At 33.2% G+C, this 26,207-nt stretch overlaps 1 protein-coding gene across 15 annotated transcripts in view; it reads left to right on the top strand.

Annotated features, from left to right (window-relative positions):
* Positions 1 to 26,207, top strand: part of MARCHF1 (membrane associated ring-CH-type finger 1) — a 576,629-nt gene that overhangs the window by 436,936 nt on the left and 113,486 nt on the right. For 14 of the 15 annotated variants that reach the window (XR_005655712.1, XM_039876297.1, XM_039876290.1 and 11 more), the window contains one exon: positions 26,120 to 26,170. Coding sequence is in view for 13 of the 15 variants with exons in the window: in XM_039876297.1 (XP_039732231.1) it covers positions 26,120 to 26,170 (51 nt within the window). In the remaining 2 variants the exon portion in view is untranslated. Of the gene's footprint in view, positions 1 to 19,186; positions 19,461 to 26,119; positions 26,171 to 26,207 lie in introns of all 15 variants that reach the window. The other variant, XM_039876299.1, reaches the window with a different exon arrangement.

The following is a 26,207-nucleotide window of genomic DNA, read 5'->3' as shown; positions in this document are numbered from 1 at the left end:
ATAAAATCACCTGGGAAATGTTTTAAAATAATAGACATTGGCTTTCATGGGGATCCCTTATGAGATCCTTTAGATATATGGATGCAAATTCTTCAGCATTACAGTACCAGGAATTTTATTTCAGAGTCTCCAGATGATTTTGATTCTGAGCGAAGTTTAAGGATCACTGCAATACTTGCTCACTTGCCACAGAGCAGACCAGGCTCTGACCAACCACCGTGGCCCCCATGACTCCTTCAAGCATCTCTCCTTAGATGCATTTGTTCCATAAAGAGAAGGTAACTATGTCCAAGGCAAAAAAAAAAAAAAAAATGATGGAACACTGTGATTTCAGCCCCTCTTCTGGCCCTTAGTAATTATATGGATGGCTATCAGCAAATTATTTATCCTCCTTGAGTTTAACAAACTCATTTTTAAAATAGAATTTTTTGAAGATGAAATGGGATGATGTAAGTCAACTGTTTAGTAAGCTGTACAGTTCCCTATGAGGAAAAGAAGTTATAATTAACACATGGATTCTCTTTTGCATAACTCATTGCTTTCATTTCTCTTCCTTTTCCATCTGAAAGAACTAAAATGGTTTATATGGGAGGCAGGAATTGGTGCAGTTGAACTGTAGCTGAAAGTGCTCACTTGTTTTCCCTGTCTCAGCCTTCCCCCTATGTAAGGTGACAGTTCCCAATATTTCAGATACAGAAGCTTACTCCCTTTTAAGACTGGTCAATTGACTGTCATGTTTAGTTGACTTCATTCAGTGTTCACAGCAAGCCTGGGGAAGAAGAATGAGGAGTGAGTACAATTGGAGAGCACACAGCTCAATTAGGGGATTTGGTAGAGGATAATAAAGAATATTTCCCTAAGCCAGTGGTCTCCATGATTTTTGGTCATCCACCCATCATAAAAAACTTATAAACACACCCTCAATGTGCTTATATTTAAAAAATAATTCATAAGTGTGTATACTATTGTATTAATTTATTCATAGATTATAAACATATCCAAAAAGAACCTGAAAAGGATGAGATCAAAATAAGTAGAATTGTAAAACATTGTGAGGGTGCTTAATCCCACTGAATTTTACACTTAAAATGGTTAGAATGGTAAATTTTATGTTATATATATTTTACCATAATAAAAAATAAAATATACTTTAACATAAGGAGAAGTAATATTTTAATATATCAGTTCACAAGGTCTGGTGCGCCTTATGATGGTGGGCTGGAGAGATGAGAGACGCAGAAAGGATGTTGGGTTCCCTGTTTCTTTTAATGAGAGGTAATAAAGTTACACTTATATCAAATATGTACTAGGATACTTTACATTCAACAATTCATAATCCTCAGAATATCTTCAGTATATATTATTGCTAGGATTAGTTAAGGAGAAAACAAAGAATTTTAAAAGTTAAGTAAATTATCTAAGACCACTATTACAAAGGGAGGCAGAATCGGGGTGACAGGAGGTACACCTACCTGCAAGGTTTTTTGTGAAGATTAATGTACTATGCACAGTTACTAGCCAGAATAAGTGCTTTTTGAAAATTCCGTACTGGACATTTTTTTCATAATATACTGCATAACAGGTAGTCAATAAATGAGTCTGTATTTTGTTTTTTCTTAGGGGCAAATTAAATTTTCTTAGGGTGACATTAAAGACAAATTTAAGGTGATATTAAAGGCAGTCTCTTCCTCTCCCTCTCACTTTTTATTCTGTACTCCCTCATGCACACACACGACACATACACATCAATAACAATCCTGAGCAATTAAACCATGAAACAAGTTAAAGAATAATTAGGTAACAGAACAGTGCTGGAAAGTTGTCCTCGTTTACATAAAACAAAACAGACTCAGCAATTTTAAATGACTTCCCCAAGGTCATATTTCTAATGGAGAAGAATAGAGTTTAGAACTCAGACTTTGACTCCCAGACAGTGTGTTTTACATCACACCCTATGTCTTATAAAGAGAAGCAGATAAAAAAGTAACATAAACATAAAAGAAACAATAGAGAAAATAGTTCACAAAAGGACAACATGCAGTCTGAAGGATCTGAGTGGACAACAGGAGATATCCATACTGTCAAAGTTATTTATTAGAAATGGTAATGGCTCTTCTTTGCAGTAGGTGACAAGGAAATCTTCTTGGCTCTGATTGTCACTACATGTCCTCTGGTAGCTCTTGAGGAGCAAGAGGCATAGCTCTTTGTGAACTACCTGTTTTAGAATTTCTTCATCCCACTATTAACCTATTCAGTGAAGACAACTGGAATGCATTACATTAAATGAGATTAATGTTGGAATACAATTATCTATGAGACTTGCATTTCTGCACATCTTGCTGGCAGGGGCACTGCCTGTCTGTGTTGATATTATCTTCCCGAGGATGTTATATAGTAAAGAGCCTCAGGAGAGAGAGTGTTTCCCTCTACAGAGCAGGGCAGGCATGCTTACTGGCTGTTACAATGTATCTGGGTTTCCTAAGCTTAGCGTTTCTCTCTTCTTACACATCGAGTGTAAAGACATCACTTGGCTCTCATCCCATTGCCCAGTGTGAATTGGGTCATGGAGAACCAGCACAAATGCTGATACTCTGACTACTACCATTGCTATAGGTGATAAACTGTCCTTGTGTCTGATCCACAAGAAGTAGGTCTTCAGCCGACATCAGTGAAACAGGACCTATACCGGGCCCCAACCATATAATGGTGGACAAAATGTGCCCTGCAATGAAGGAAGTTAGGTGAAAGCATAGTAACTTGAGAGGAGAGGGTTAGGGATGGTCACACTTACAATGACCTCGATCTTTAGCAAAGACTAAAACCGAGCTCTCTCTGTTGGTGTGTAATCATCAATAAGTCTCTCATTTTAAAAGACTGTGAATCAAAATTAGTTCAATCATGCAGCCTGCCTGTAATGATGAGGTAATTTACATATTGGCATATCGGCAAGTAAATGGCAAAAGTGATTGCAACAAGAAAAAAAGTGAACCACAATTTATTATTTCTTTCATCATCATTCAGGTATTCTGACCTATGAGTGGAATGCCATTTTAGAAGGAATTAGGCTCCATCATAAGGTGCATAATGAGAAAAATAAGTTCTTACCACAGGATATGATTTTGTGAAGTCTTAAAGTGATGATTGTTGCCAGAGTTTAAAGAAAATGTACTTTAATCTTAACATGAAAGTGTGAAGTAAAAATTGCCTGCAAATTAGCACATAAAAGAAGTTTAAATTATTATTTATAACTGAAAACTTTTTCTAAGAGAAAATTATTTTCTCCTGAGAATTTATTCTGAATGTCATGTTAGCGAATTTTACATGATTATCTCTTACACTATTTTAGTTGTTAAATACTGAATAGTGTTCTTTAAGGCTCTTAAAAGTGGGGAATTTTGGGGTTCATGACATTTCAGTATAGTGTTCTTTTACTAAGGATATGATGTACTTTGAAATCACTGTTCTATCAGTCTTACCACACATACAATTTTGCCATTCCGCCCAGCATAAATGTCAAGAGTAAGATGCTCTTTTCATCCTACTGAATTTTCTCATACATAACAGTCAGCCTCCATAATTGATGAATAATCGGTTGTCCAATGAACTAGTCTACTATATCCTTTTTATGATTTGTCTAGTTGTCCTTGTATTTGAGTGGATAAAACGAATCAGTGGAAGCTTTATGAGGGATCTCTGTAATGTACCACATGGAGGAAGAATGTCAAATCTGTTTACTATTCATTGTGTGGTAAAGGGTTGTGAGATGGATGAGATATGAACAAAGATTTATTCCACACGTAAACCTTTTTTAAAGAAATGAAAAATCAAAACGCTATTTTGGACAAAATGAAAAAATCTTCTGAAATTTCAACTATGGACTTCAAGAAATTTTTATTTTTATTTTTATTTTTTTTTACATTTTTCATCTATGGTTTTATCAGCAGCAAGTGACACTTCTGTTAGAAACTAGTTTAGGAAAGAGTTACAGGTTAGTTAACGGGCCTGAGAATTAAGACTATTTATGATGTTTGAAGTAATTTGTAATTTAAAATATACTTCAGGTTTTAAAGTTTCCTGAGTGCTTTCATGCCCTCCATCCAGCTGTGGCTTTTGTGTGTATGGCAGTGAAATATTTTTCTCAGGCTAGATCGTGAATAGAAGAATGAAATTCTCTTCCGCTTTGCATTTATGAGAGCTGCAGTTTGAGAGAGTGTTTATCACCTGGCATAAAGCACTCCTTAAAACACCATTCTGATTTTTTTTTTTTTAAAGAGGCCTTTATTAGGCATAAAGACATTTGGGGCATGTTTTTGTATCTAATATAAATGTACCAGGTGGCCAATAATATATTACTTCACAATGTGAAGAAGATTTTGTTACATCAAAATGTAAACTCTCATGTGCCATATAATCTAAAAGGCAATCATAGATGATGAAAATATTTTTACAAAAATATGCAAAAGCTCCCTGATGCTAAATATATTTTGGGATCTGATAAGGCGTGAGCGAAACAGAATAACATGCCCGTACGTACCCAGCGTTGTTCTGTCAAGTAGTTTAAATGGCTGAAAAGAAGGCTTTGGTTCTCTGAGCATCAACTGAGAAAGACTCATGTTTGCTTCGAGGTCCTGAAATCAGATTAAAATATGTCTTCGGCAGTTTACAGTTGACTGTGCTAATTTAGGCCAGTTTGAAAGCAGACACTGATTTCCTTTAGTCTTTTCTGAAGCAACATGAGTCAAATCTGAACCTCTTTGTTGACATCAGGTCTGTAGGACCTGCTCGTTTCAGATAAGCATATAAACCCTCTCATATCTTCAACGTGTGCACATCCAGACCACCAAGAACTAACCAGCTTCCAGAGGCAGCTGAAGAAAGCTGTGAATGCTGGGAGGTGACTTGAGAGAGTGAGAATAACCACAGAAGTTGTCTAATTAAAGGACATTTAGACACCACGACTCTGTTTTGGGGCACTGACAAACATAATGCTGCCTTGTACATCCCATCTTTGCTCTTCATGAACATAGGTGGCTCTGCCTTTGTGCCTAAGCTACAAGGATGTGGTTTAAAGCAGTTTAGACACGGACCTAGACTTGTTTCTCTACTTTCACATACATTAGGTATGGTTGGTTTGTATGCCCTATGCAACTAAATGTGTTAGGTCCATCATAAATTTATTAGCCCTTTCACTTTTGTGTACTATGAGAGAAAACAAAAAGAAGACATAGTATTAAAAAGGTATGAACAAAGTAAATTATATTTATGCAAGACTTTGTAATGAAAAACAGTCTCTTGCTCATGCATGCACAAAAACTGTTTGTTGACTGTAATAGAATAAAAGCATTCTAGTTGACTACTTTGGAATTTTTTATCGTATTTCTAGGTGTGACATAACTTAGTGTCATTTAGTGTTGATTTTTTTTTACAGAAAAGGAAACCAAAAAAAAAAGACATAGGATTTAAAAAGTATGAACAAAGTAAATTACTTTTATGGAAGACTTTATTTGTAATGAAAAACAATTTCTTGCTCATATGTGCACAAAAAGTATTTGTTGACAATAATAGAATAAAAGCATTCTAATTGACTACTTTAAATTTTTTATTATAGTTCTTAGATGTGCTATAACTTAGTGTCATTTAGTATTGATTTTTTTACAGCCCTTAGGCTCTTTAAATATCCTACATTTTTTTTTTACTTTAGACCCCTTAGGCATCATAACATCTTATATATTTCAGACATCACCACCCATTTCAGCATGATTCTTTGCACTCTGGGAAAACCTAGGTTAGGATCAGTATCTTCAATTTTTTTTTTAAAGATTTTAATTCTAGCACATATAACACTGCAGCATATCACAAGAATAAAAAAAAGAAAATTTTAAAGAATTGACAAAGGCTATTCCGGTATAATAGCATTCTGGGAAGGCTTTAGTATTATCTAGATAATTGCATCAGTATATCTTTATTGAATGCATAGTATGTTAGACACTGTCCCAGGTAATAGAATTGTAGCACTAAACAAAACAGGTTCTCCATTGCCATAGCTGTCACATTGTTGGGAAAAATGGACAATAAATAAATAAACAATTATTTAATATAGTACCACATGATTATAATAGCCAGGGAGCTACATGGGTTGCAGTAATAAAAATGAAATATGATGAATGTGTGGGGGCTACTGTAAATAATGTGGTCAGAGAAGGCTGCTCAGAGTGGCATTCGATTCGAGTAAGGAAGAAGAATTCGTATTTGTAGGGAAGGTGTGTGAAGCTGAGGGAACAGCAAGTGCTCCTTATCAGGGGCATGCTTGCCATTTTCAGGATCATTAGGGAGGCTGGACGGAGTTAACAACGGAAAGAACCGCTTTAAAAAAAGGATGAAGCACTAGTCAGGAGTCAGTTCATATAGAACCTTTTGACTCTTAGTAGGAACTTTAAATTTCATTCTAAAAATAAAGGGAAAGCAATAGAGGGCTTTGAGCAGAAGAGTGGTATGATCTGATTAATATATTTTTACTTTATTGAGATATAATTGGCACACTATAAATTGCAAATTTTTAAAGTTTGATAAATGCCGTCATACCTATAAACCTGTTGAAACCATTATCACAATCGATATAATGAACATAACCTTCTCCCCAAAGATTTCCTTGAGTCCTTGTGTAATTCCCCCATCCTGCCCTTCTCTACCACCCTCATCCCCAGGCAACAACTAATCTGCTTTAGTTTGCATGCTCTAGAATTTGAACATTCTGTTCTAGAACTGTACAATTATGAAAAGCATGTACTCTTTTTTGGTTTGGTTCCTTTGCTCAGCGTGATTGTTTAAAAAGCCACCTGTATTTTGTGCATCGGTGTTTAACCCTTTTATTGCTGAGTCATATTCTATTGCATAGAAAATCCACAACTTATTTCTTCACGTGGTAAAGGACATTTAGATTGTTTCCAGATTTTTTTTTTTGAGATCATAAATAAGGATGCTATGAAAATTTGTGTGCAAGTGTTTGTATAGACATATGTTTTAATTTCTCTTGGGTAAAATATCTAAAAGTAGAATGGCTAAGACATATGGTAGATGTGTATTTAACTTTTAAGAAATTGCCATGTTATTTTCAAAGTGGATGTACCATTATTTATTTCTACCATCAGTGTAGGGCTGCCACTTTCTCTTATCCTGCTAACAGTTAAAACGGTCAATCGTTTTTGTTTGTTATTTTTAAATTTTAGCCATTCAGATTGGTACATAGTGGTATCTCACTGTGGTTTTAATTTTTATTTCCCTAGTAATGGACCAAAAATATTGACCATATTTCATGTGCTTATTTGTCATCTGAATGCCTTCTTTGGTGAAGAATCTGTTCAAATCTTTGCAAATATTTGAGTTGTTTGTTTTATTATTGAATATTGCAAGTTCTTTGTAAAATCGGGACGAAAGTCCTTGATTTAATATGTGATTTGTGTTTTCGCTCTTTTACCAGTATCTTTTGAAGATCAGAAGTTCTTAATTTTGGTGAAGTTCAGTTTATCATTATCTTTAATTTTGTGAGTTAGGCTTTTTGTATCTTATCTAAGAAAACTGTGCCTAACCTGAGGTTACAAAGATTTGTCCTGTATTTTCTTCTAGAAATTTTATAGTTTGGGGTTTTCTATTTATACCTATGATTCATTACGAATTAATTTTTTAACAAGATATGAAAGCTAGAATAATTTTCCTTCCTCCCTCCCTCCATCCCTCCCTCACTTTCTTTCTTGACAATAGTTACCGTTTCTAGTGCTCTTTATCCCTTGCAGAGATCCAGGTTTCCATCAGTAATCATTCTGTTTGAAAGACTTCCTTCGACATTTCTTGTAATGCAAGCAAGTCTGAGGGTGGTGAATTCTTTTAGTTTTTGTATGTTTGAATATGTCTTTATTTTGCCTTCATTTTGGGGAGATATTTTCACTGGGTAAAATTATAAATTGAAAATTTCTTTTTTCTTTTATTGCTTTAAAGATGTTGCTTTACTGTTTTCAAGCTTGCATTGTTTCCAGTGAGAAATCTGCTGACAATCTTAACTTTGTTCTTCTACATAATGTCTTTTTTTCTCTGCTTGAAAATTTTTCTCTTAATCTGTGGCTTGAGGCAGTTTAATTATGATGTGCCTTCATACAGTGTCTTCATGTTTTTGTGCTTACTGTTAATTGAATGTCTTGGATCTATGCATTTATAATATCCATCATTTAGAAAACAATATTCTTTACTCTCTCTCTCCTCCACTGGGAATTCCCACTGCATGTATATTTGGCTGCCTGAACTTGTCCTCCAGCTCACTGATACCCTTTCCTTCTTTTTCATCTTTTTTTTTCCTGCATTCCATTTTAAAGATTTTTTTTGCTTTCTTCAAGTTCACTGATTGTTTTTCTGTAAATCTAATCTGTAGTTAATTCCACCAGTGCATTATTCATCTCATACTGTAGTTTTCACCTTTAGGAATTTCATTTAGTCTTTTTTTATTTCTTTTATATCTACTTTTTTATGTTTTCAGGCTTGCCTTTAGCATCTTGAACATATGGAATAGAGTCATAGTAATTCTTAATGCCCTAGTGTAGTAATTCTGTCATCCTTGTTATTTATAGAACAGTTTTTAGTTGATTGGTTTTTCTCCCCAATATAGTTTGTATTTCTTGCCTTTTTTTTTTTTTTTGTATGCCTAGTAACTTTTGATTGCATCACAGACATTGTGTATTTTACTTCACTGTGTACTGGATATATGTATATTTCTAAAAATATTGTTGAACTTTGTCCTGGAATTTAGTTCATTGGAAACAGTGTGATTCTTTTCAGTCTTGCTTTGAGATTGTATTAAGCCAGATAAGACAGATTTTATTCTTGGGTCATTCTTTTTTCTCATTGCTAAGCAAGACCCCCATAATACTGTAACCAATATCTGTAAATTATAAGGTTGTCAACTCTAGCTGTTAGTAATAAACACTATTCCTAGCCTTGTATGATATCTGGGCACTGTTTTCACTAACCTTTTCAGGTGGCCCCTTCAGGTAATTTCCTCACATGCATGTGCTGATCAATGCTCAGCTGACTATCTGAAGGATCCCCTGAGCATCTCTTGAGCTCACTTGCTATGCCATTATCTCTTCTCTGGTACTGAGTTCTATGAACTCTCACCTCGTTGGTTGTCTTTGACTTCCAAAACCATCTCCTCAACTCAGAGAACCTGCCAATTTCTGCTGGGCTTTTTCCTCCATATGCTTGCTATTACCTAGAAACTCTCTAGGAGGAAATCTGGATGAACCGTAGGGCTGATTTCATTTGTATGTCATCTCTCAGGATTGCTGTCCTTTGTTGCCCCCTATCTTGAGAGCTATTGTTTCTTATGTTTTGTTGGGGGTGTTTTAGTTGTTTCAGATGGAAAGATAAATTTGGTCCCCATTACTCCAGATTGGCCAGAAATAATTCCAATTAATTATGACCATGCAGTGTTACAGTGGGCAATGCTCACAGAATTCCTATCACTGAGTAGCCTGATTTATTTTAAAGGATAATTCTGGTTGCCATGAGGATAATGGATTGTGTATGTATGTGCTGGGATATAAGGAATGAGTGTCACGTTAGTATTTTTTCCTGAACCTAATTAAAATTCTGTTTTAAAATTTATTCCTTTAATTAAATACCAAGGGCTCCATGAAAGATGTGGATACTTATGTCACCTTTCAATTCCAGTTATCTTGGGCAGGCCCTAGATTATTTGAGTGGCTCTTGCCCTTCACCATTCTAGAGATGACTTAGACTTGGGCAAGTAAATTTGAGTTGCCTATTAGAAATCTATGTAGAGATACTAAGTGGGTAGTTGGACATGATGAGAAAGGAGTTGGAGAGATGAGTCTGAAGTTCAAATGAGAGATCAGACAATGAGTTATGAATTCAGATGCCTTTATCCTATTGGTTGTGCTTAAGTCCATTCAACTAGAAGAGTCTCCAATGAGTGACTAAATATAGAAGAAAGAAGTCTAAAAGGTAATCCCTAGGGCCCTCCAACTTTTAGCTGTCTGAAAAAGAAAGAATTCAGCCTAAAGAGTGTTACAATGGTTACTGGAGGCAGGGGTGGCATTGGGAGAGGAAAAAGCTATAAAAAATGACTTTTAGTGATATTCGATGCTATGAAATTATCGGACCACAATTAGTAGTCACAAGTAATACCCTTTGGATGTGAAAGAAAGGAAACAGAGCAGTTCCACAAGTAACAATATTATTATTTACTACTTCTGTGAAGTTCAAGTGATGACTTCACTCATCACTTATTAAACATTCTTTATCATCAATGAAATTTACATATATTATAAATTTTAATTATTTTTATGTCCTTTAAATTTGCACTTTATTCACTGTGTTGTCAACAAGCAGTGTCTATAAGTATTTGTTGATTGGATGAATAAATTAACGAAATAATGAATACTGAGTAAGTTCAGCTGAATAAATATTGAACTTGTGGCAGAAATTGAGGTGCGACAAGTTAACTAGGGCTGTGAGTGAATTACTTCACTCATTCTTATCTGTTTCATCTGTAAAAATAAAAAGTTCAAAAGGTACTTCTTAAATCTGACAGTTGATGATGCTTTGATTGCTCATGCTGACATATTTCCCCATAGTGTTACTTTTAAAATATTGCTTTAATAAAATATGTAATTCTATGCCATAAAATGCAGTGATAACCTAAAAGTTAAACATAAGTGACTGCTTATATTTTTTATCATTTTTTAAACATTTACTTTAGAAGATCATTGGAAGCCATGTAAAATAAAATATTCTAAACATAATAGTTTAATGAAAATTAAAAACATATTAACTGGATAGAGACTAAAATTTTTCCATGAAGCATCTCATTTAATTCTTATAATAAAAGTGCTTAATGATGAGTATTATTGTTATTTACCTTTTACAATTGCTGCAACAGATACAGAGAGGTTCAGTAAGTTTCCCAAGATTGCACAGCTAATCAACAAATTATAGAACCAGGACTTAAGCCCTGCGATTTCTGACTTGAGATTCTGTGCCGGTACATGCTGTTCTGAACTGCCTCACAATTACAAACTGAAAAGTTAGAGGATTTCCTCTTAAATTAATTTTCTAAAGCACTTATTAAATGGAAAATGTATTATCTTTTATCATTTAAATTTTATGTTTATTTTATTAAATTTTATTTTTTATTTTCCTTATCCATGTTTTCTTCTTCTGTGGCATGATTTATATCACCCATTGTGAAATATAAACTCACTAAAATAAATCAGCAACTATAACATCACATACTTCAGGACACTTATTTTTTCTAAAGACATTATAAATTTATATGTCTTGTTAAAACATTTATTCTCACACGGCCATTAAATTCTATGAAAAAATTTAATTTGCCCATTTGAATAACTATGGATAAAATCTTTCTAGATTTGTAATAGCAGCCAACTCAAACTTTGGTAGTTCTGTGAACTTTTTGGTTTTTAGGTGATGATTTTTTTTTTTGCAAATGGCTGCACTCCAACCTGCCAGCTGCCTGTAAATGATTTACCCACTTGTCCCCAAGAGACTAATCTTGGAGTTGCCCCAGGACAAGTCAGCACCATTACAAAACAAATGAAACATCATGTTCTTGGACTCCATTTGCAAAGGGAGCATATTAGTAATCTGTTAACATGATAAATTCTACATACATATTTATAGGTTAAGCTCTGTTTGATTTTCTAGAAAAATAATGGATTTTTATTGTTTTTTATGTTGTCTGATTTTAGTTGACTTTAATTCTATCTAGCATCAACATCTGAAATCAATATTATCATCTAGAAGGCTATGAAATGACTCTTACCTATTACTATAAAAGTAATTTGCAAGTTACTAAATAAAGATATATAAAATTGTGCATCTTGTCTTGTGAAGCAGATTTTTTAAATTATGACTAAAACCAACTAATAGTATCTATTAGAAGCTTGTTTTTTATATAAATTGAATCATATTTACTAGATTTGATAGGCCTCCTAGAACCTGCCATCATAAAAGTTCAGTGTTTTTTGTTTTATAAAGACTTTCAGAAAACCAGTTACATAAGCACATGAATCTCCTGGTGATAAATAATAATTTACTAACATTATTTTATTTTAAACCACCAATTTGAGTTCCCGATATTTTGAATCATTTTATTCTGAGTACCAATATTTTGATGACTGCCTATACCTATCTTCTTGTGTTCTTGATAAAATTTCTGTACTTTACATTTTTATGTTTGTCAAAAAATTTAGAAACTAAATTATTCCCTAGACTATCTTATTATAAGTGGAGATCTAGGAAGCGTTAATCTTTATTTATCCCACAGAATGTGGTGGAAAATTCATTCATTTTTTTTTTAATCTCCTTGTGGTCAAAGGTCTTAATGCCTTTTGAACTTCTGATACTGAAGTAGAGAATTTTCAGCAGATATGCCAGACCTTATTGTATTGTGTTTTATCCCTAGAGATTCTTTATATTACGTGAAATTCAAATGTCTTGAATAGTCATTAATTCATGTTCTTTTGTGCACATATGTGCATGTCTTGGATCTCAGTGATTTCCACTGAGATTAAAGGTCAGCCCTTTCAGATTTTTACATCTGGGTAGTTGAAATTATGTAAACACTTTATAAACCTAAAGAAGCTCAAATATATAAAAGTTAGTATCTTTGCTGAGAGAGTGTCAACTAAAGTAGATGCAGAATAACATAATACTGGAATTTCAGGTATCACTTTCAGGGTATCAGTCTACTGTTTTTTCTACCTCTTTTTTAAAATATCAGCTCACCATCCTAGGTCAAAGTATGATAGCTTCTGATTAATTCAGTACTGCTACTAAACATTCATAAATAGTGTTACCACATGGAGGATTTGATAGTATTGTATATGAAATCCAAAATATAATGTGCTATGGCCAAAATCAGTTTAATGTTGCTTTGTATTTGTAACTTTATAATTTACCACATTTAAAAAACAGGTATGAGTTTTTATTTTACTATTATACATGCATAATAATAAAGGCATATTTTATTATGCATGAATGAAATATCTTATAAATTACCATTGTATACTTGCTGTCTATCTCAAGAATACCTATGCTAATATCTCTCTGAAACAAACATAAAGAATGAATCATAGTTTTATTTAATGTATTAAACATCTCTGATGCTCCAGGCAAGTATTGGATTGGATTTAAGAGAATAAAAATGTAATTGAAATATAGTCCCTTCTCTTGAGAAACAATTCGTCAAGTAATAGTAGTAGAATAATATATATAAACTTACACCCAAATTAATTTTGTTAGTAATTGTTATTTATGAACAACGAGTTTCCACAATTTTTATGTTAGAGAAGTTTGTGGACAGTAGCATTGTTAGAACTAGGGGCTAGGAGGTTTCTATAGCAGTTGAATTTGTATAGCAAGAAAATTTTGACTTCCATCATGTATTTATTTGGGGCGGCTTCTACATGCATGGTGGAGAATCAGGCAGTTCATGGAAGTGAAGTGGCTAAAACCTTGCATTTTCAAACCTTTCCCTTCAATTGCCTTTTTATTGAAAGTGTTCCAGAAATCCTACTTAGTCTGGTATTTATAATACTTACAATCATTAAAAACCTAGAAAAAGAATAAGCGAGACACTGAGAAGTAAAGTGGCCCCAAATCGTATGCTAGTGATTGGTGAACTGATCTAGAATTTGAACCAGTTACATTATCAAAAATGGGCCATAAATAAATGAAAGTGAGGAAAAGGACTGAAAATTCACTGTGATGTTTATTGTTTTTTATTGTTATTTCTATGCTTATTATATATTTACTAATTGATGTCTTATTTGGTAGCCATAAACCATTTCTTCCCATCTCTTTACTACCACACATTTCATCATAGTTGTTTATTACAATGTTTCAACTTGTTAAGACTTCTCTGTAAGTGACCAAAGCCACTGAGGCTAATGGTTGTGAGTGTCATCTAGGTGAGTGCCTGAGGCAGCCATCCCATTCCATATAGTTTTATCCTATTAGATGAGGTCTTGCACCTCTACTAGTGTCCATAAGTGAGATTAGAAGGGGTAGTTTTAATTTTATGAAGAAATGCTTCATAACATATGTCTGAAATTAATTTTTCACATTTTCAAATAATGGATTCAGAGCTATTTCTAACAGATTATGTCACTAATGTAATAAAAAACAGGCTGTACATAAATAAGATACAAAACTTATATAAAGCATAAGATTAAGCTACCATTTGTTTAGCATATTATGTTCCACACTAAACACTTTATCTAATTTAATTCCCACTGAATAATTTCATTCTCACAACAACCTTGAGAGGACTGTATTATTATCAGCATTCTACAGATGCATCAACAGAAGTTGCAAGTGGATAAGTAACTTGCCCAAGGTCACACCAGAAGTAGTGTGGTTGGAATTTGAGCCCAAACATTCTGGCAAATTTACTATTTATTGGTTATGATACTATGTTAAGTAATAACTCTCCAGTGCCATTTCTAATCATTTCCTCCTGGCTTAAAGAGAGTGTGTATGTGGAAAAATTAAATTTGATTTTACTATGGGCCCTTGTGAGGTTGCTTATTTTCCTACCCTCTATCATTTGTCTAATCATAATAGACAAGAATCCCGAAATTCTTGTCTGACTGTGTGGATTCAAATTTTTGGTTTGTTCTTAAAATAGTTTAAGATGGTAGCAACAGAGAAAGATAAAAGTAAAAAGAGAAAGGATATGTTAAAGCTGCTGATTGTTTAGAAACAGTCCGGCTGTGATATTTCTCATCCACGGGTGAGATTTGCATTCATGCAAACTAAGGTTGACTTTCAGGCTGTCTTCCTAAAAAGAGCTCCATTAAATGCTGCCTTAAGATATGTAACTCTAGATATGTAACTCTAGACTTCTTCCTGGGACAATATTGTTATATAAGAGGGATTGTCAGAAAAGGACCAAAAATAAGTAACAAGAAAAAGACCTGAAACTTAGATATGTCAGATTTTCTGATTCATACGTAGGTTGCGTGCCTATTTGTTTAACTAGGAAAATCTCGTCTCCTCAGATATTTTACAGAATGAGAATTTACATACCCAAGGATAAAATTTCATCACATTTCTTTTTTTTTAGTTTCAGGTATACAGTACAATGGTTAGACATTTATATAATTTATGAAGTAATCCCCGCAATTACTCTAGCACCATTTGGCACTGTACATAAATATTACAATAATATTGACTATTTAACCTATTCTATATTCTACATCTCCATGACTATTTTGTAACTACTAATTTGTATGTCTTCATCCCTTCAACTTTTTCACCCAGCCTCTCAACCCTCCTCTCCTCTGGCAATCACTGGTTTGTCCTCTGTATCTTGTCAAGTTTCTTTACCTATTACTAACAGAAAGAAAGAGAGAGGAAGAGTTGAATAATGGAGTCAGGGCAAGAATAGAAGTCAAGCACAGTAATGCAATGCTTGAAGTAGGTCCATCCACACACACACACTTCAATGCACACATACACCTACCATGTAGATTTTAGAATTTTTTAATCCTATTCCAAAATTTAATAAAAAAAATCTAGCCTGAACTTTCCTTGACAGTGTCTTAAGAAATATATAGTTACTGAAATGCTTTTACTAGAATAGAAGATGAAAAATGCTAATGAAAACATCCCACTATACAGCATATTTTAAATGGTCTCTAATGTGTGGACTGTATTACAAACATGTCTCCATTCCTAAATTGTACCCACAGAAGAAAACAATGTAACTCATTTAAAAAAGTGGTTTGAAAGGTACGTGATAGATTTTCTAGTAGCTGCAGACTGTGGTTGGTCAAATATGACCATACCTCCAAAGTGATCTTCTAAGATTTTAATGTAATCAAAATAGCAAAAATTAATAATAATTTTTTAGAAAACTGTACAAGGAATACTAAAGATAATTTTTATCCATCAGGTCTAGAAAGAAACAGATGGCACTTTCGAATTGGATAATTTGAAAAGAATTAATAGTCTTTACAACCGGTGTGAGCAGATTATATAGAGAATACAAAGGATAGTTCACTACCCCATGGCTAGAAACAGCAGTGGCTGGTTTCTACCCACAGGCTTGAAGACTCCAGGAGAAGGAGCACTTTTCAGATTCCAGATACAGAGAAGGGTTTGTGAAAAAAGGCTCCCTGACAAATGCTGAGACCTGCAATTTAGGGACAGGCCAGCCTCTGCTGATGTCCCAAGGAGGGTTAAATTACTCTGCCTTCATTATCCTCCATTCCTATAATCACCTATGGGGGCTCTGCATCGATAAAATGAAATTGGAAGTCAGAGAACAAAGGAGACTGAGATGAGATCCATCCAGGTGTGCCTCCTGAGCACATGGCATCGTGGAGATGAGTGGGGCATGGATCTTAGAGAGAAATGGAGATGATCAACACACCTGTGACTATAACATTTGGAACATAAATGAACATAAGATGTCTTTAATTATTGCTGAAACTCTGAGGTTCCAAGACAGGAAAGAAAAAAAAAAAGCCTAAAGATCAGTGAAATGTTAAGCATTTATTGGAAAAACAATCATATAATTAATAAGAAAGGGGTCTTTATATTTTGTGTTTTGCAAAGAAAAAAATCTTTTTAAGGAAACTGAATGTAGATTTTTCTTTTGGCAATATTAAGTAAGAAGATTATTGTGAGAGTGTATGAGCAAAACGAACTTTATATAAAGATCAATAAAAAATACAAGAAGTTTTGTAAATTATGTGTCTACTCTTAGAATACTAGAGGAGTGGTGAGCTCCTTGTTTTTAATGCGAACATAGTCATATAGAACAGAATTGTGGGAACAAATAAAACTTCATATATTATACTCTTATAAGGTTCAACTGTTGTACACTAAAAGCGTATACTGACCTCATTCCTTGCACTATTAAAAATAAATAAATAAATAAATAAATAAATAAATAAATAACCGTAATCACCTTTTCACATGTGCCACTGAACTGAAATCCTCACTTTCTGCATTTTAACAGCCATTCAGTGCTCCTTATTTTCTGTCTTTTCATAACTGGATGATGTCGAATTATAAACCCCAGGGCTTTTTCCCTGGTGCTCTGGCCATTAAGCCAGTGATCACCCTACTATGTACTTCTTTCCATCCAAATAAGATTCAGTTTGAAACATTTTCACTACTGGAATGTGCAGAGTTTTTAAAAATAAACATATCCTTTTGTTCTCATGCTAGGAATTGCAATTACTAACTTGTTCAGATTGACATGTCATTCATCAGTAGATGGTCTTTTTTAGAAGTGTGTACATCAAGGGCATGTTTTTGCACAACTTTTTAGGGAAGGAGGGGAGATTTCCATAGCATGAGTTTTGTATTTTTTTATTTCCTAGCTAACACAATTGTTTGGGCCATCTGAATACAAATAAAGCTGTTATTCATTGTCATAATTAGCAAAATGAGTGAGTTTTTACATTAAATTTGGTATTTGGGAATGATATGCTTATTTAAAAAAAATTTAGAGTATTTTCAGAAAATCCTATATCAGTAAAATTTAACAATAAATGTGGCCACTTATAAGTAAGTGTTCATTTCACTGATCTTTCTTTAACTCTAGCAAATCCAAGCTTAAAAATCCTAATAGGTCTAGTTTATATTTACATGATGATTTACAGTTTGGAATATATTTTCTCAGAGTTTATCATATTTGCTTCTATGGCTATTCTATAAGGTCCTGAGGCCTATTTTGCAAATTCAGCAAGACAGGGCCAAAGAAGGTAAATGATGTTCTTACGGCCACATAGTCATGAAGCTGCAATTCTAATGCAGGTATTATAACCACAAATCCTGCGATTTTTTTCACTAATCCTACTTGATTTAATAATTGATTCAGTGCCTTATGTTACAGGTACTGTACTGTCTTGAGGAATATAAGCATCAAATGTTCCTTGTAGCTCTTTTTGATCACACATACACTCACACACTTCTCTTTATGATATATACATACATGTGTATATGTATTGCTATCTTACCAAAAAAAGACTATGAAAAGTAAAACTGTACAATACAAAGATATTTACAGAAAAAGCTAGAATATCTCCCATGGGCCTCACTGCTCCCCTTCAGTCCCACCATGCTAAGGGACTGAAGCCATTGTGAGTAGATTGGTATATTAATAACTAATATTAGATGAGCATATTTTGCTCAGTCAAAAATATATATGTAAATAGAAAACATGCGTAGAGCTTCTGTATACTTGTTTTTAAAGAAATGAAAACTTCTACTCATTGTTCTTTTTTACCTTAATAATATCTCGTGGATAGATATTACTTCCTGCCAATAGACAAAGTTATAACTTCATATTTGCATTATAATTCTGTGTATCTATATATAATTTTAACATAAACAGGCATCATAAGGCTCTTGCGCTCTTTTGCTTTTTAAGGACATATTTTGCCTTATCTCCTCCTCTTTTTCCCTCTTCCACTATCTCTCCCTCTGCCCTCCTACTACCGCCCTCCCCGCGAAAAAATTCATGCTAACACACTCATGCATATCGCTCTTTGATGTTTTTGTCCTTGTGTAGTCATGTACAAATACGTGTCTACACGCAAATATATGTACACATAGGCACTTCTTATAGAGGTTCTGTCCTTTTACGTTTTACAAATAATTATATCATACCACTGCTCATTGTACTCTTCACATTCAGTCTCATCTTGTGGAAATCCCTTTAGGTCAAATGGCAGAGACCCAATTTGTAAATTAAATGGCAGAGACCTAATTTGTAAATTTTATATACATATAAATTTGCATATATATAAAATTTACAAATATATATATTCTTAAGATATATATATTCTAATATATATTCTTAAAATATTGGAGATGTGGCGAGCTTCCTGGTTTTTTTTCTTAATGATTGAATAGTATTTCAAAGTGCTTATCTACTATAACTTACTAAATAATTTCTTTATTGATATGTGTTGTTTGCTCTGTTAGTCTGGATCTAGTCAAGAGAGAGGAACCAGACTTTTTGTTTTCCCACAGAGAATTTAATATAAGCATAGTGCCCAGCTATAAAAGAGTGTTAAATATGTAACATAAAAGGGAAAAAAAAAACACACTAAGATATTACAATTTGGAATTGCAGGTCTGGGTGAATGAATGAAGGAAAGACATTGGAACGGTTAAAAGTTTGGAATAGGAGCCCCATGGAACTGAAACTCAGACTTCTGAGGAGAGATCCAGCTGGCTGGTGCTTGTGTCTAAAAAGTGCAACGAAGCTCTTTCTGAGGGTGTTAGAAAAACTGCACACTGTACCCAGCTGCTGCTACAGGAGGGAACTGCAGCTACCAGGGTGAAGAAGCATTTTTAGAAGGATGCTCACTCACACAAGAAGCAGATAAGCCAACAGGAAGCAAATGGCAAGGAGCCTTTTCTAGCCTTTCAGTTTCCCTGTGGTACCCCCTCCCTAGCAGAGCTTCAGAAGGAGCCAATAATGAAACAGTAATGTGGGTTGCAGAGTTCTAGCCCCAGCAGAATTTAGGAGGGTGGGCTTAAAGCTTTGAGACGTTAACTGGCACCTCTTTATTGCCAAGATTTTTTTTTTTTTCAATTAAGGACAGAGTCAAATTAAGTGTTCTTATTCACATATCTTTGTGTACCAGTTTTTTTATTTCTCTGGGATAGATTCCCAGGAGTCAGATTACTGCATAATATTATATTTTTACTTTTACCAGATGTTACCAGATTTTTTTAATGATATTGCAAAAATTCACACTTCGACTAACAATTTTTAAGAGTACTTTTCTTTTATCCTCACCAGCAATAGAGGCTATTACTCTTTTCAATTTTTCCAGCATGATGAGTACAAAGCAGTGTATTATTTTTATTTGCATTTTCTTGACTGTGATTTTAAGCAACTTGTCATATGTTTATTAAAAATCTGTAGTTCTTTTTTGTGTGTGTGAATTTCTATTCTTATCTTTTGTTTAAATTTTTTCTATCAGGCTTCTTTTCTGTTGCCTTTCTGTTGTCTTTCTGTGTGAATAGACACAATCTCTTTGCATATTATAGAAATTGAACTTTATCAGTCTCTGTGCTGTACTTTTTTTAACTCTATTGTTTGTTTATTCACTTTAACTTTTGTCTTTTTTTCAAATACAATATAATCAAATATGATATAGCTTCTGGTTCCTGTATTAGTTATACTCTCCCACCTCAATATTGAATTCATAATTTAGGTTCATTTCAAAGATTTCTTTTTTATTTCTCATATTTAAGGCTATACAATCTAGAGTCTTTGGTTGTACATACAATGGGATAGGGGTTTGACTTTTTCTTCTACATGGAGAGCCAGTTGTCCAGAAACATTCATTATACTAACTATCATTTCAATATTGACTTGAAATACCAGTTTTGTTCTATGTGAAAGTCTTATATCTATTTCTGGATTTCCTATTCTGGATTTCACTGGGTTAATTCTCATCTCGATACCATAGTGACTTAATCACAGTGACTTTTAATACAGATAATGCCTAACATAGGGAGACCTCCTGTTTATCATTACTTTCTTGGCTATTCTAAGGCATTTCTTTTTCTATAGATGTTCTTTAAGATCATTTTCTCTCCTTCAGAAAGAAAGGCATTAGCCCCATTGGGGATTTAAATGGAACTAAATTCTACTTATATGTCAATTTTGTAGAGGATTTATATTTATGAAATTATCTTCCCGTCAAGGAATGGTGCTTTCCATGTGTTCAGATCATGATTTACACTCTTCAGTTAAGTTTCATAGTTTATATTTTTAATAAGATTTTATGATTTCCTTGTTAAATTTATTCCTAAGTGTTTTACTGTTTTTGTTTTTATAACTATACTTCTGGAAATTTATTACTAGAAGAAAGTTATTGATTTTGCAGTATTTCCATTAGGAAAGACTAAACTGTTATAATAAATCCAAACAAGTGATGGCTCAAAAGAAATACAAGCTTATTTCTCTCTCTCATGACGGTTTAGAAAATATGTTTCAAATCGTCAGAGGTCATTGAAGGAAAGACTCAAGAGAATTCAGCTCTACTATCTTTAATATGTGGCTTCCTGGCTTGCTCTGATACTCACTGTCCTAGCACAGAGCAATAGAAAAAACATGGAAGAAATTTTAGATTTATGGGACAGGCAGGAAACTGACATTTACTGGCTCTGTTCACATCTCACTGAAGAGAATTTAGTCGTAGGCAACCTGTAACTGGAAGGGAGATGTAACAAGACTGGTAACATATATACCCAGTTCCTATGCTGTTAATATAGAAGAATGGATTTTAGAAAATTTAGTATACTCTGCCAAGGTATAATTATCCTGAATCTAGTCATTGTACTAAAGTCTAATTAATTGTAGTAGTTTTCTTTTTCAACTAGAAACTCTTGGAATTTCTATATTATCAATAAAAAAAGGGTTTTTTTCAATATTTTTCTATAAAATACTTTTTTTCCTTATTATATTTTCTAGAAACTCTAAGACGAGTTGAGTAATAATAGCAAGAAAAACCGCTAAAAGCATCTGTAATGGAATTTCTTTAGTTAACATAGTTCCAGTATTTTGGCATTTAGAATAATATCTGGTATTATTTTAGAACATCGTCTTTATTTACTTTAAGAGGTTTCCTTCAATTCTTATTTTTCTTAGAGCCTCCATTATAATAAGAATGCTGAAATTTATCAAATATCTTTTCATCATTTAATTTTAAGATCATAATGTTTTTCTCTTTCAATGTATTCATCTAAAGAATTGTGTTGACAGATTTCCTGATAAGGAAATATCTGGAATTAATTTTATTTATTCTATTCCTTGTACTTTTGTTTTTTATAAACTGCTGGTATATCAAAGATACATGCTACTATTTAAATATAAGGCAGTATTTTTTAAAGAATTTTTGCATCTGTAGTCCCTTTTCTTTTTACTTTTTGGGTGCTTTCTTAATGCATTTGGAGTTTTATTTATGCAGGATTAATAATATGAATTAGGGAAATTTATGATTCTATGGTCAAGGATAATGTAAATAAAATTGGAATTATGCGTTCTTTAAAAGTAAGGTACAACTCAGTTGTGAAGACATCATGTCTCTATCCTTTGTAGGGCATATAAACTTTCATTTACTTTTCTCATCTCTTATTTGTTGTTTGTCGAACTTTCCTCTTTTTCTTAAATAAATTCTGGCAACTTTTATTTTGCCAGAATAATATTTCATTTCCTCTAGATTTTCAAATTTGTTGCACCAGCATTACAGTTAGCTTTTATAATTTTTCTAATACTTTCTTTGTCTTTGGTTATGTATCTTTCTCATTTCTTATACAATTTTGCTCTCTCTTTTTTCTTAATAAGTCTTATAGAAAGTTCATCTGTTTTGTAATTTTTTTCAAAGGACTGCTCAAAGAAAGTATTTATCATTTTTATTTATATCTATTTAATGAGTTTTAGCTTTTTTATTTCATAACTTTTTTTATATTTTATTTTGTTTTGAACTGTGTTCTTTTTTAAAAAGGAATTTGTAGTTATAAATGTTTACCTGGATACAGCTTTTGCTGTGATCTATAGGTCTTAGTATGATATTTTTTAGAGTTTCTGGCTATAATTTTTCAGAGAGTTTTTATTTCTATGGACCAAACATTATCTAATTAATTTTCAGCTGATTAAGATTTAGTAGTCACATTTCAAATGTTTATTTCTAATTTTATTGCCCCAATATCAACAGAAGTACCCTATAAAATCTTTACTTGAATATTTTGTTAAGGTATTATTTGAGGCCAAATAATTTTTTAACATTTTATTAAAAAGAATATTTTTTAATTAATGGACATGAGATTTTATTTATATATCTATTAGTCAAGTTTTATTGCATTATTCAAATTCTCTCTGTTATTGTTTATTATTTTCATAAGCCACATTGCTTTAAGACTTCTATTCCAAGCTTTACTTACCCTACCAAAGTAATCTATTGTCTACTTAGAATTCTTCTGGTGCCCCTTCAGATTATCTCATTCTTTTTCTCCTTTCAAATACTCTTGACTTTTAGCCTAGGGATGGAGATAGGGGAAAGAGAAAAATACAAGAAAATAGCATTGTAACAGTGGTCTATGTGAGACCGTTTTATTCTGGTTCCTTCACTTGGAAATAGTTGTTTTAGTTTACATACAAAACCTCCTTCAAGCTTCCTTACTGCCCTCTTCTGATCAATGGTATAATACACAGAATATTCATAGGTAACTAGTTACATGTCCAGCCATACTATGTATTCTTTAACATAGACTATTTCCTTTTAAAGGAACTATGTCGCTGTCCTTAAATTATGACATTAAAAATATATTAAAGCAGTTTAGTAATGATTTTTTTTTTAATTTGGTAATCATTTTTTCCTGCTGGTAATAAAATTCTAACCACATTTAGTAAAATCAAATTTGAAAAATATTATATTAATAATAATCACAAAAATGACAATATTAGATACAACATTCAGATCAAACTAAAAATTAGAAGCCTTTTGAAAATATTAAAAAGCACTTATAAAACTAAAGCATCTCCTTCCACATACTGTAAATAAGCTGCAGTGATCCACCATCACTCCTTGATGGTCCCAGACTTTTCATGCAGACTTGTTGGAACTTTTTGGTTCTGACTTTTATGGACCTACAAGGTCACTGTAATTCGGATACCAGTCAGTGATCTTAGATTCTGAGACAGCTTCTATTTAATCTAAGGTAAAGAATTTAAACTGATCGTAATGAAGTATGACAACCATATTTGACTGATCTACAAAGAAGAATATGTCATTGTATTAGTAATGGAACAAGCCACCCAATTAATTACTAGCAAATTGGACAGATTGCTTTGGAAGTGTTCCAAGAGAGAAAGTGCTTCTGGTGCTTTGCTTCAAAGGCAAGGCAGACCACACTTCCTTAATCCCCTGGGGCAGAGGAAAATTTGATTTTCCGTTCTAACTTTTATATGTCAGGATCTAATCCACGAAGGAGGCAGTCACAGCGTTAGTCCCCATATTTTAACTGGAATAGAGACAATAGAGAAATTAGCCATGGCAAAAAGTTTAACCTTTGCCTAAACTCATTGATTTCTTTCAATGCCTAGGAGAAAAATGCTACCAGTGGATTTCAAGGTAAAAGTTCTCTTGAAGTACTAAATAATCAAGCAGATGTTTCCTCTCATTGCATTTGGGGTTGCTGGTGCAGAGTATGGGAATTATCTCATTATTATTACCCTATGCTGAACTCATTCACAACTGCGAAGGGACCCTCACCTTACTTGTTTTATCTGAAAACACCATGAAGTCCTGTTTGGTTTGAAAAATTAAGTAATCTGATGCTAAATTAAATTTCTCACAGCACCTCTTGGTTCTTGCTGAAGCACCTTTCAATTCTAGTTCCTTAATCATGTTCTCAATAGCATTTAAATATAGAAAATAAAATAACTGCTAAAATGAAACTGCTCCCAAAGCCTATTATGTGGCCTATTTGCCTCTGTTCTATTGTGTCAAAATCATGAATTTCACTGAGAAGGAAAGATGTATTGATTTTGTTTTCTGGTCTCTAGAAGAGGAGATGTCAGTAGAAAAGCACCTCTCTCCATCACCAGAGGAAGCTAATCAAGGAAAAATGCCTCCTAGTAGTAGATACATTAATCTCCCTTTGGATCACGGGGCTGTTATGAGGTGTAACTAATCGTATCGCTGTGACTCATCTTGGTCTGTAATAACATGCTCCACAGTGACATCGGTGGTTGTAGGAGATGGATGTTGCATGTAAAGGAAAAAGTACTGTTCGGCTGAAATATCTGGAAGCCTGTGCATGACACAGTGACAGTCTGCAGTGAATGCAGCTACTGTATTTCCACAGTAACACATTTGCCATATCCTGTCATCAGCGTGTTTCCGAAACTGTCTCAAGCAGTCATCATGGGGCAATTTCAGATCCACAGGTGGTTACAATAACTTAGTTCTCAAAAATGACCTCTGTCAAGGTGCACTGTAGCTGTCTAGTCAGGTCCACTTTTGTGCCAAGTCCAAATGCTCAGAAAATTCTTTTTGAAAGAATACTAAAGTATTTCAATGGCAATGTTAATTCAGATCCTTTATAACATTTTAGTGCCTAGAACAAGTTCTTTCAAAAACATTTTCTCTACAGAAGGAGATGTGTACTTTGATCTCTTGCTACATGTAAAATGCATACATTCTGATTTGCCAGTCACTTATCCATGAGCAAATAATTGGCAGAGTGGAAAGAACAACCAGACTAGACTAGTCTGAGGCTCTGTGGCTGCCAGGAACAGAATGCCTCTGGACTTCAAATGAGAGGTAACACTCTTTAGGATCCCTTCCTACTTTAAAATTGCGTGACTTTTTTTTTTTTAATTTATCTATTCAAAACCTTTTTTTATGCTTCTTTTCTACTAAGTTGGAAAATCTTTAAGAGGCAAAAACTAAAGGCATAGTTTTTTTAACTTATTTTCAAGTTTTAAATTTTAAAATAATTTTTAAATTATTTTTAACTTAAACAATTTAATGTTTTAAACATAAAAAGTATCTTTTAGAATTTTTTAATTTTAAAAGGAAAATAACAGAAAAAAAAAAACAATAAAATGCAATGTAGAAGAACACAAATTAGATGTACCATGTACCTGGTATGCAGTATTTACTGACACTGAGAATGAGAATTTATTTACTCGGAATTTCCTGGTAGCAAAAGAAAAAGGAAGAAATAATGAACTATATTTTCACTGTGTAATTTTATTTCAAATGAACTGCATACATTTTTCTAGACAAATAAGCATTTCTTGGAAATAAATACTTCTAGACTGATATATTAACCCTAAAGTCAATTAACCCTAAAGTTAATTGAAACATTTTTAAAAGGACACTGTTATGCACTAGAGAAATACAATTTAGTAAGAAATAAGTCATCCTGTATAAGCAATTTGTATGTCTATTAACTCAACTGCCTATGCTATGCTTTTTTCCCCTCATTGGTAAAGTCTATTGCCATATTTTAAATCAATGTCTCTGATTTTATTTTTCAGAATGACAAATCCCCAGGACGATCTGCGAGTCGATCAAGTAATATTTCAAAAGTAGGTGAACTTTATTTATTTTCTTAATTATTTATTG

The sequence above is a fragment of the Pteropus medius genome, unplaced genomic scaffold, assembly GCF_902729225.1.
Source record: "Pteropus medius unplaced genomic scaffold, Ma_sr-lr_union100, whole genome shotgun sequence".
Classification (NCBI taxonomy): domain Eukaryota; kingdom Metazoa; phylum Chordata; class Mammalia; order Chiroptera; family Pteropodidae; genus Pteropus; species Pteropus medius.
The sequence above is the reverse complement of the archived record's forward strand: the minus strand, read 5'-3'. Positions and strand labels throughout refer to the sequence as shown.